At 45.5% G+C, this 12,180-nt stretch overlaps 2 protein-coding genes across 3 annotated transcripts; both read right to left on the bottom strand.

Moving 5' to 3' along the window:
• Window positions 1–1,900: 1,900 nt before the first annotated feature.
• Window positions 1,901–9,558, bottom strand: MAGEB1 (MAGE family member B1). Of its 2 annotated transcripts, XM_032285831.1 has the most exons (3): window positions 9,487–9,558; window positions 6,951–7,056; window positions 1,901–3,481 (listed from the first exon to the last, which is right to left on the bottom strand). In XM_032285831.1, exon 3 carries the CDS (start codon window positions 3,419–3,421, stop codon window positions 2,393–2,395), a length of 1,029 nt encoding a protein of 342 aa, XP_032141722.1. In that variant the 5' UTR covers window positions 3,422–3,481; window positions 6,951–7,056; window positions 9,487–9,558; the 3' UTR covers window positions 1,901–2,392. The 2 variants fall into 2 exon arrangements, with proteins under 2 accessions (XP_032141722.1, XP_032141723.1); XM_032285832.1 differs by lacking the exons at window positions 6,951–7,056; window positions 9,487–9,558 and adding an exon at window positions 6,325–6,370.
• Window positions 9,113–11,257, bottom strand: MAGEB4 (MAGE family member B4). The gene has a single exon (XM_032285830.1). It carries the CDS (start codon window positions 11,125–11,127, stop codon window positions 10,087–10,089), a length of 1,041 nt encoding a protein of 346 aa, XP_032141721.1. The 5' UTR covers window positions 11,128–11,257; the 3' UTR covers window positions 9,113–10,086.
• Window positions 11,258–12,180: the final 923 nt, after the last annotated feature.

Genomic DNA, 12,180 nt, shown 5'->3' with positions numbered 1-12,180 from the left:
TACTACAAATATCAGAGTGGTTTAAAAAAGCCTCTTCTCTAGCCTTAGGGTTATAAGCCAAGAAACAGTAGATTCTTTGCTAAATCAGACTCTTCTCAGCAGTAGATTTAAAAACACTTTGACAGTGTGGTGGAAGCATCCAGGAACATGAAGAGGTGTCTAGGCTTCACTGTTGGAAGTGAACAATTACACAAAAGGGGCTGTTGCTGTCAAAGGGCATCTGTGGTGAGGGATGGGACCTCCAAGCAGTTGGAACCCTCCATGTCAGGGAAAACGCAGGTGAGTCTGAGCTGTCTGTTTCTCTGGGAGCAGGCGCAGTCTCCAGAGAAAGACGCAGTGAAACTGACCAGTAGGTCAGTTCCAGTTTGGACAGCGGGGTACAGTGGTGACGACCCCAGGGAAGGGCACAGTAATGTGGGAAAGTGCTGGACTAGACTTATGTGCTGGGCCCAGAGCAGAGTCAGCTCTAGAGGAACCCGGGGGCTAGAGGTGGGAGGACCCCAGGCCAATGAATCCCACAGGCAATCCAAAACTTTGTCATTTTCACTTTCCTTCCAGACCTGCTTTTAGTACTTTGGTCACAGGGCACTTGTTACCATTCGAGAGATATTGTGGAATAGTGAGAATTAAAGAGACAGTTTGGTCTCAGATTGCAATAAGTAGAACAGTGTGGGACCTAGAAACATTTAGACCAGGGGTTTTGTCCCAGCTCTGTCACTTACCAGCCATGTGAACTTGAGAATGTTGCAAATTTTTCATCTATTGTTTGGTAAGTCCCATCTTGTAGGATTTTTAGAAGACACATAATGTACGTAAGGCATCTGGCAAAGTAACTGGCAAATATTGGGTCTTTAATGAATGGCAGTTATTACTATGATTATATTCATACAAGAGACTACTCTCGTCTCTGGGAAAGTTTTGTTTTGTGCAGGAATTGTCAGAGAACATGCAGTACTCTAAAAAACAATCACCAAATGAGCCAAAATGCTGCTAAGCAAGTAACACTATGTAAATTCTCCCCATGAGAGAACATGTTATTTTATATGGAAGCAGGGACTTCATCAGAATTCAACTCAAAGCTTATAGAGTTTATGTCAGGGACCAACTCCCTGCCCTCTGATATTCTCTTCCTATAAAAACATTCTTATTTTTACTTATTTCATCACCAACGAGATATAGCCCGACCTTGGAGTTTTGCCAAATTATACACAAGAAGACCTAATAAAGAAAGTAGGCTCTGGCTGCACAAGCGTAGGGAAAACAGTGTTGGCTTAGTGGCTTCTTGGCATCTCATCTCAAGAAAGTATAACCCTTATTTCTCAAACACTCTCCGGAGACAATGTGCATAAAACAACTAGTTTGTGTACTGTGTTTGACCGCCCTGGGACGACAGCACTGTATTCTTCCACTCCTACCCCAGACACAGGATCTACCTGCTTTACCCACAATCCCAAAATAACTGTTAAGGGCAGTTTCCCTTTCCAGGCTTAGTCTCTCAATTCTAAGGCTCATGATCTGAGAATTTTGCACCTTCTTATGATTATCACAATCTCACCCAGTTCACCATGGAGCAAACTTAAAATGACCTCCCAACGAGGGACTTGCATTGTCCCATACCACCAAGTGCCTTGGCTAAGGAAATTTACACTTGACTGCTGTTATCTGAACCTTCTCCCATCATCCTCACTTCTTTTGTCTATTTTTATATGCGTGCTTTTTTATGTAAAAAAATCTGTACATGTAGGGTGTATCTCACCATCTCCCTTAAATAACTGTCCTTAAGACTAAAAATCTGTGTGCAGGGGAAGGGTCTTCTTTAAACAATCACTACTATCACAGAGCCTTACTAAGAGCAGATGCTCGATTTACGATGAGAATAAATGAGCCACTGAACAAGGAACATAATTATTACTATTTATTTGCATTCTTGAAAAGCTTAAAGACAACCAGGTGTATATATTTGGATTTTACAAAAACGAAAGTGAATGAAGAAAACAATTGACACGCTTTGTTTGCTTTCTCTAGTTTACGACTCCAATTATGTTGTGTGAGGTTCTCTCACATTTCTGAGAAAATCTCTATTCTAACGCTATGCTTTCTTCTTCTTCTTCCCAAAAAAGATTCAAGGATTTCAAAAATGTCTTACAGAATATCAAAACTCTTATGCTTAAATCTGGCAACACCAATAAATGTGTAATCCGTCATTCATAGACATAGATTCTAACTCTAAATAAGCATGCTATTTAAAGAAAAACACTTGAAAGATACCAATGTTTAACAGGAACACAAAGAAGCTATGTATCATGATCTCTCTAGCTCTATCTTGGCTTCTCACTACTTCAAAATGTTGGCATCTTGCCTCAAAAACAAAGTGAACAATCTGCCTTAGTTTTCACATGCGGTGGGAGGGCCTGCTGAATCTGCCTCTAGAACGCACAGTAGTGCGACGCCTGGCTGCAACACTGGATTGAATTCGGGCTCTCTCTTCCTCATCTCTCAAAGCCTCTTCAAAATGGGATGGTAAGGCACGGGGGGTGGTACCATTCACCTTGGCCAAAAACTCGAGGACTTTCATCTTGGTGGTTTCAGCATAGGCTCTTGGACCCCACAGGAATTGATAGCGTGGGGGATCACTGTTGGGCACCTGCTTGTACTCCAGATATTTTTCCTGCACCAGATCTTGGGTGATGAGCTTCCGGGGTTCCCCATAGATTAGGTGCTCCTCTCCATCATAGGCTCCCAATGTATTCATGAATTTCCAGATCTCTTCCTCAGTGGCAGAGTTGCCATTTAAGAAGATCACACCCAGGAGAGGCATCAGAAGCCCGTTCCTGGGAAATTCCCAATCACCACTCAGGTTTCCATCATTGGTGAGGTCTAGCTTGCAGGTGAGGGTGTAGGTGTGGCCACGGGGGTTGTCTTCCTTCAAATCAAGGCCAAAGACCAGCTCCAAGCGGTCAGAGGCTCTCTTGAGGATCTCAGGGAAGTGATCCTTGTACTTTTCATCAACAAACTTCAGCATGACTGCCTTCGTAATGCGCTCTTTTGTTTTATACTTATCTAGCAGGAAGTGCATCAGCAGTCCTGCCTCCCTCGTTATAGGATCTTTGATTGCGCTCCCAGTGGATGTTGAGGCCTGGGAGGAACTTGCATTTTCCTCACCTTGGCTCTTGGCATCTTCATCAGATTTGGTGGGTGACATAGCTGCAGCAGCAGTGGTAGTGGGTAGGGCTCCCTGAGGCTCCTGGGGAATGCCAGCAGCAGGGGAGCTAGTGGGAGTATCCCCTGAATCAGCAGAGGAGGAGGGGCACTCCTCTTTCTCTGCTGCAGTGGCCTGAGCAGCCTTGAGATCCTGGGTCTCCTCTCGTGCCTTGCGGCGTTTCTCACGAGCACGGAGCTTACTCTTTTGACCCCGAGGCATGACGGCTGTCGTGAGGCACAACAGGCAGGAGTGTGGGCAGAAGGGCAGGAAATGTGGGACCTGGAGAAGAGAATGAGATCCTGTGAGCACTTGCAGCAGGGAGGTACTATCTTGGCTTTTAGAGAGCCACCTCTACTGATTTCCTTGAGAGCATTGCTCTAGGAACTCACTAGGATCTTGTTGCCAATCCTGCCTGGGGCTGACTGGGTGACAGCAGAGGCTGGCAGTGTAGACTCCCTCTGTGTTCAAGGGCCCTCTCAGTTCATATACAGTATCTTCATATCTACTCTTGGAAGGGACTGGGACTGCCTTCTTGTGCTGCTCTGAAGCTGACACTTCAAAGCTCCCTGGAATCCACCAAAGACAAATGAGGCACTGCCTCAGCCCACCATCCCTGCTGGGGGCTAGAAGGGGTGGCAGTGCTGACAGTTCTGTGGGACCCTCTCTGTCCTGGGGTAGCTGGACCTCAGTCTTCATTCAGAGACATTTACTCATAGTGAGGCCTACATCTGACTGAGACCCAGCGGAGGAAATGAGGGTGGCTGTGTCTGGCCACACTGCCCATATTCTCCAGAGGCTGAAAGCTGTGGCTGGCAAGTTGAAGCCCTGTGATGTGTAGCCCCACTTACGGTGCTCACTCAAGGTCTCCAGTTTGACTCTTGGGAGGGCCTAAAATGCCTCCCACTCCTCCTGCTAACCCATCTAACTAAGACCCTCATTTCTCTGTTAATCCTGAAGAGGAATTTAGGGGCACTTCTGACATTTATGCTTGGGGCTTCCTAGGGCTGACATAAAGAGGGACTCTGAGGGCTCCCCACTGATGAGGTGGGAGTTCCCTCAAGTCCTCTCTCTGAGTCCTGGCACAATCTGGAGATTCTATCTCTGGTGACCTGAGACCCCTTGCATCAGATTAACATTTTCATTTCCTCATAATCCCAAGATGAAAGAAAGCATGAGTCACATCCAGTCACCCTGTACTCTAACGGGCTCCAGTGTTCTGGGGTTGTTGTTCTCTTTAATCTTCACTCAGGCAGAATCTGAGCTCCTCTCTAAGCCCACTTGATTCTTCCAGCCTCATCCAAATGCGTTCACCTCTCTGAGTACCCAGGGCTAGACTTGAGAGGATGACACATCTGGCTACTTCTGCCTGAGGTTTCCCAGGGCTGAAAGGGGTGGAACTTTGTGAAGCCCCACTTTCTGGATCAGTGCTCCTCTTATTCCTCCCTCAGTATCTTCTCTGTCTTGATCTAATGCCTATTGAGCCATACAAACCACCCCCCCACCCGCGACTCCCTGAGGAAGAAGTGAAATTTTTCTCATCTGGTTACAAATGCCCATCGTCTCCCAAGACTGAAAATCAGGAAGGAATTCTGTTTCTTTCACTGTTATGGGATGAGTGGTTCCCCCGGTTCTCAGGGTCTTCTTGACTCCTGGAATTACCTGGGAATCCTCTAGTTGCTAGCATAAGGCTGCCCCCTTTGATGAAGTTCATCAATTCCCTGAGATGCTCTAGGAAGAAGTGAGTGAGACTCATCTTATCACCATACCTGGATCTCCCAGGTCTCATAGTGGGGATAGGGCTCTAAGTGGGTTACTTCTTTCTTGGAGGGGTCCCCTCATACTTTCTCAGTATCACCATCTGTTAGGAACTGGGCCTCCTCCCTGTACTAAAGAAGGGCTTTCATGTTAAACCAAAGCCATTATGTACCTGAAACAACCCCTGAAGGAAATGAGGAGAATCTCAACTTGAGAGCTCTAACGCTGGCTTCTCAGGAATGAACGCCGAGTTAAGACTTTGTGTGTTCCCACCTGTTCTGGACTAGGTAGTTACCTCATTCCTCATACAGAATTTATACCTTGACACCTGTCACAGCGGATGACTCCCATCTCTCTACTGAACTGGGGCAGTGAGGCCTTAAACCAAGGTCCTCCTCTCCCTAAGCCCCTGAAGGCAGAACAGGGAGTACTTGGGCTTACCAGCTCTGGCCTGGGACTCCCAGGGACAGTATCAGGTGCGGCTCTCTCCCTTGTGTATTGGGTGGCCCCTATTTCCGCACTCACGGTCTCCACCTCCACTCGGCACTCCTTATGGGACTCCACCCATCACATGGTCCTGAGGCTATGCCCCGTAGACAAAGGTCCTCATATTCCTTGGACCTAAATTCACAGTCATAGCGAGCCACAACCCGCCAAGGCTGACTGGGGCCTGTGCGTGCCGACAGCAGCGGCGGGACTTTTGGCCCCATTGTTCTGGAGTCTTCGACTCCCTCAGTCGTCACACAGGACTTTGTCCATGACTCCTCGTAGGGTTTAAGACTCCTCCCGCCATAGATCTGAGTCTATATGGCTTACACCAAAGCTCTCATCTCCCTGAGTCACCGAAGAGATAGTCAGGTTGCTACCCATCTGGTTGCCTAAGGCCTTCCAGGACCAAACACAAAAGCGGGACTTAATGGGGCCCTATTTGCTATGGGTGAAGGCGTCTCTTCAATTTATACTCAGGGTCCTCACCTTGACTCCCGACCAGTCCTGAGAATTCACCGTCGGCCTACCAGATGCTGCGCCCCTTAATCGGTGACTCGCCTGCTTGCCTTCAAAGCGAAAGTGATAAGTCACATCCGCCCGGGGCCCGCCCGGTCCCCGTCACATCCGCCCGGGGCCCCCGCTCCCCCGCCCTCCCCCTCCCGCCCCCCCCCAAAGCGGAAGTGAGGATGAGCTCCTTGCCCTCACAATGGAAGTGAGGATGAACCACATCTGCTGGGGTCCTTGCCTTCAAAGCGGAAGTCAGGATGAGCCACATTCGGCAACCTGGGGCCTTTGAAGGGTGACGGTAGGAGCATGATGCTATGGGAGGTCACTGTTCTAGTGTCGCTAATCCCTACGTACCCCCTAGGAGTCCTTACCTTAGTATCTAGCAGCCTGGGATGACTCCACCTGCTGACCCAATTCCGCCAGCCTCCAAACAATACCCCAGCCTCCCTCAAACCCACAGTGGAAATCTGAGTGTGCCATACAGGCCACCCCTGCCTGGGTCTCACAGGTCTGACAGCAGTGGCAGGACTCTGTGAATGTCCCTCTTTTGGGGAGAAGTCTTCTCATCAGCACTGAGAGTCCTCACTGGGACTCTGACTCCGGTTTCCTCTCCAGGCAGAACTAGAGCGACTCCCTTCAGGGCCCGATGCTCTCCTCCCTGAGACCTTCCAGGCAGAAATGAGAGGCACCTTAGGCACATAGCTCTGGTGCTTCAAAACGGGATGAATTCTGAGGGGTCTTGTCTGCTGGTGGAGTCCCCTCATAACACTTAAGAGTCCTACAGTGATTCTTGTTAGAGTCTCAGCCTCTTCCCTCTGTGAAACTGACGCTGCCCCAAATAGACGGAACCAGTCACCTCCCTGAGACTTTCCAGGCAGAAATCAACCTTCCATCCCCACCTGGGGCTTTTTGTGAGACCTCTTCTTATGGTGTGGGTACAACCCTTAGTCCACATTCAGGCCCTCACCTTGACAAGTGAGCAAACCTGTAACTCCACACTTTATTTACCTGAACCTGCTCCTCTCACATCAAGGTCCTGTTTTCCTGAGAATTTCTAGTTGGAATTCTGGACGATCCTCATATGATCATAGTTCTTTTGCAACCTGCAAGAACAGATAGTAAGGACAGGCCTCAATAGAACTCCACAGTTTTGCTCCTCGCCTTTATATGTATCAGAACCTGGGACTCCTCTATTTACTGAACTGAGGTCACCCTCCTGAAGACTCTGGATGCAACCCTACATTTTGGAGCGGTTTTCTCCCCACTATTCATTCATGAGGTTTCTCATGTTGGCTCCTGTCTCTTGATCAAAGTCTTCCAGGGAAATGTCACATCCCTGCAAAAATTTGACCAACTTCCTCTTTGCAAAGCTTGCAGAGAAGAGGTCCCTGTCCCAGAAGTGATGTGACATTGGGAAACTGAAACGGAAGGTGGAGAGCCTAGGACAGATGTTGTGCTCTCAGGGGAAAAAGCATGCTGATCTGTTCCTTCACTTCACCAACCAAAGGGTAGTTCTAAAAGACTTACTTTCTACAGAAAAGGGTGAAGCCAGATGATTTTGCAATCTTTTGATCTTTTGAAGCTATCTGATTTTGCTTCTGTTGATGATCATATTGTCACCGAGTATTATTTCTTTCTGTCTTTAACTCACGTGTGTCAATAATTTTGTTATTATTCTTGCTCTGGTTTTGTATTCCAATCCAGTGTTTGGAACATAGAGACCTCTTCTTTCTTACCTGAGATACACTTTGGGTTAGCAGAAGAAAATGAATTAAGCAACTTGTGGTAAGCTTCGGTTTGGGAGGAGTGGAACAGTGTGGGCTCTAGAGGAATTCAGATCAGCAGTCTAGTTCCAGCCCTATAACTTACTAGCTGTATGAACTTGGGCACGTTACCAAACTCTATGAGCCTTAGGCTCTGCATCTGTGAAATGGGCTTGATAAGCCTTGTGATGTAGGACTGGTAGAATGTGGTTAACGTATGCAAAGCCCTGGAGTGCATTGAGACTTTAAACAATGCTTATTACTATGATTATTTCAACTATAGAAGAAATCATCCATCCTGCTGATTTTTTTTAAGCCCAAGTGGTAAGAAAGAATATATAGCATTCTAAGACATGGAACTACAAATCAGCCCAAAATGCAGCTTACAAAGAAACTCTTAAGTATCTTTTCCATATTGAATCATAGTTTGAGTGTGGAGTTGTCTTTCTCAGCTGAAAGCAACTCAAACCTTCTAGGGTTTGCTTCAAAGACCAACTCTAGCCTTTCATACAAACCACTCTTATATTCATTTATTTAACCATCACCAAAAATCTAGATCTCCCTTAAAATTTCCAAAACACATGAAAGAAAAGAAAAATGAATGCTCTTTTAATGGAATGGATTCTGGCTCCCCAGCTGATGGCAGAGTATTAGCCCAGTGGCGTTTGAGTTTCCAGTCTTAAAGGAGTATCACCTTTATTTCTCAGAAACACCCTGGGGACTATGTGCATAAAACACCTAATTTGTGTACTGGATTCACTTGCACTGGGACAAGAGCACAGGCCATTTTCTATCCCTGCCCCAGGCAAAGATTCCCTCTGGTTTTTCCACAATCCCAAAGTAACTGTTAAGGGCAATTTTTCATTCCAGTCTCTAACTCTCGACTCTGAGATCCATCATCTGAGTGTGTGACCCCTGCTCGGTGCGCCCCATCTAGTCACTACGCAACAACATAAAATTACCTCCTACTGCAGTATGTTCAGTTTCCCAGAGTCTCAATTACCTTGCTTAGGACATTTACACTAGATTCTTCCGCTGGAAACACCCCACCTTCTTATACCCTCTTTTCAACTGTCTTTAGGTCTTAGGGACTATCTCATCACCTTCATTATGTGATAGCTGCTGTTGAATTCTAAAATTCTATGGGCAGGATTTTAATTTTTTTTTTTTTTTTTTTTGCTTATCCAGTACTAGCTAGGAGCCCTCCAAAGAACAGCTGCTCAATTAATATTTGGACAATTAAAGTGCAAGTGAGCAGGAAGTCAAATGTATTGCTATTTAATTTCTCCCACATTCCTGAAAAAGCTAACCCAATCCAGATACATATACTTCAGTTTTACAAAGAAAGACTAAAAGGAATAAACAAAGCAAGAATTGACCACATTTTACTTTTTTCCTCTATTTCATGATCCCACCAACTTTATTGCTAGGTAATTTCCTTTTCACAAATTCCATATTCCAATGTCATATTCTCTTGTTCTAGATCACAGAAAACGATTTAAAGATTTTAAATTGTTTTACATAATGCAAAAGTTCTTGTTCTTCAACGTGACATATTTTAATAAATGAGTGATTCATGCCATTCATAAACGTAAATTCTGAAACTAAATAATTATACAATTAAAAGAAAGAACACTGAAATACAGGAAAATGAAAAGATAAATCCTTTTACATACAAATATATTATATATGGTGTTTCCACCAACTCCTCTTTGGCCCTCCATTAATTAGAAGGCTAATATTTTCTTTAATTAAAAGTAAAGAATATACCTCAGACTTCACAAGGAGTGGGAGACACTGCTGGACATCACACTGGAACATGCCAGGCCCAGTTGCAACACTGTCTGCCTCATGTCTCAAAGTCTTCTCTTAATAGAGGGAAGACAATGGGGACACTGTCATTGACCTTGGCCCAAGCCTCCACATTCTTGAATAATCTAAGCAAACCAGGTATGTAACTTTTAAATTTATGAACAACAAAAAACTGAATGGAGTAAGATAAACCAAAAATAAACCAACTTTTGCTTTCCTTCTCTTTCTGTCTTCAGATTCTACCTATTTTATTGTGGCGTTATTTTAAATTTCTAAAGATAACCTTATTCCAATGCCATGTTATTTTGCTCTGTAACACAAAAATGATTTTCAGATTTTCTATTTGTATTTCAAAAACCAAACTCTTATTACTAAACCAACCTGATAAACAGCAATAAGTGTGTGATGCATGCCATTTCTAAGCTTATATTCTGAATCTAAATAAACTTTCTATTTTAAGAAGCATCACAGGAAAATTCAACAAAGTTATTCATGCAGCACAGGAACATAGAAGGCAGCAGGTCTTTCACCCACAAATTGAACAATTTGCCTTAGATCTCACATGGGGTGGGAAGAGCTGCTGGATGTGTCCCTTGAATGCTCACTAGTCATGGCAGTAGTGCCACGCCTGGCTGCAACTCTGGGCCGGGCTGTGGCTCTCTCTTCTTCATCTCTCAAAGCCTCTTCATAAAGGAGTGGGAAGTTACTAGGGGTGGTATCATTCACCTTGGCCAAAAACTCGAGGACTTTCATCTTGCTGGTTTCAGCACAGGCTCTTGGACCCCACAGGAATTGATAGCGTGGGGGATCACTGTTGGGCACCTGCTTGTACTCCAGATATCCTTCCTGCACCAGATCTTGGTAGATAAGCTTTCGGGGATCCCCAAAGATGATATGCCTCTTACCATCATAGATCCCCAAAACATTCAGGAATTCCCAGATTTCCCCTTCACTGGCACAGTTGCTATTTAAGAAGATCACACTCAGTAGAGGCATCAGAAGCCCATTCCTCGGAAATTTCCAGGAACTGCTCTCGTTTCCATCGTTGGTGGGATTCAGCAAGCTGACGAGGGTGTAGGAGTGACTGGTCGGGTTGACTTCCTTCAAGGAAAGGCCAAAGACCAGCTCCATGCGCTGAGAGGCTCTCCTGAAGATCTCAGGGAAGTGCTCCTTGTACTTTTTGCTGATGATCTTCAGCATTTCTGCCTTTGTAGTGGGCTCTTTCATTTTATACTTGTACAGCAGGAACTGCACCAACATCTTCGTCTTCCTGGTTATAGGATCTTTGATTGAGCTCTCAGTGGATGTTGAGGCCTGGGAGGAACTTGCCTTTTCCTCACCTTGGCTCTTGTCACTTTCATCAGATCCAGTGCATGACATAGCTGCAGCACCAGTAGTGGATAGTGCTCTCTGAGGCTTCTGCGGAATGCCAGCAGCAGGGGAGCTGGAGGGAATATCCCCCAAAACAGATGAGGAAGAGGAATGAGACTCTTCTTTGTCTGCTGCAGTGGCCTGAGCAATCTTGATATCCTGAGTCTGACCACGGGCCCGCTGGCGTTTCTCACGGGCACGGAGCTTACTCTTCTGACCTCGAGGCATGATGGCTGTGGTTAGGCACGGCAGGCAGGAGTGTAGGCAGAAGGGCAGGTGATGCGGTGCCTAGAGAAGAGAGATTGAGATCCTGAGAACACCTTTAGCAGGCAGATACTACCTTGGCTTTTCGGAAGCCGTCTCTGCAGGATTCCTTGAGAACACTGTTCTAACTATTCACTGGGCTATTGTTCTTAGTCATTCTGTCCTCTGAGAACTCAGCTGAGGAAGTTACAATGTGCCTTAGGCTGCAGCTTGCCAACCCTGCCGGGGGCTGACCGGGTTCTCTCTGTGTTCTGGCTTGGAAAGGATCCACTTTGATTACCTTTAGAATTATCATGTCAGCTCTTGGCAGGGCCTCAGTCTCCTTCTATTGGTATTGTGAAGGTGAATCTTTAAGTTTTTATGGGACCCAGATGAGAGAAATGTAGGGACACCTCAACCCATCACCCCTGCTTCGAAGCATTTAGTGCTCTCTGTCCTTGGATCCTCGGGTCCCAAGTTTGCACTCAGGTTCCTCATCTGGACTCCATGCAGGGTTGTGGACTGTCTCTTCTGTTGACTGATAACTGCGACTTCAGACCAAGAATTTCACCTTTTCTTGTTCTGACATAAAATGTGATGGGCATCTATGAAAAAAATTGATAATCTGGGCTTCACTAAATTATAACTTCTGCTCTGCTAAAGATACCACAAAGAATAAGACAACTCCTAGATTGGGAAAAATTTATTTTCAAAAGACATATCTGATAAAGGACTGTTAAACAAAACATACAAAAAAGTCTTAAAACTGAACAATAAGAACTGACCAACCCTATTAAAAATGGGCAAAAGATATAAACAAGTATCTCAACAAATAATATATACAGAAGGTAAATACGTACATGAAATGATGCACAACATCACATGTCATTAGAGACTTGCAAATTAAAGAAATGTGAAACCACTCCATACCTATAAGAATGGCCAAAATCAAGAACACTGAAAACCCCAATCCCGATGAGGATGTGGAGCAATAGGAGCACACTGTCATTGCTGGTGGACATGCAAAATGGTACAGCC

Source organism: Sapajus apella, unplaced genomic scaffold, assembly GCF_009761245.1.
Source record: "Sapajus apella isolate SASKATOON/1434 unplaced genomic scaffold, GSC_monkey_1.0 scaffold17, whole genome shotgun sequence".
NCBI classification, from domain to species: domain Eukaryota; kingdom Metazoa; phylum Chordata; class Mammalia; order Primates; family Cebidae; genus Sapajus; species Sapajus apella.
This window is presented reverse-complemented; position numbering and strand designations above follow the sequence as displayed.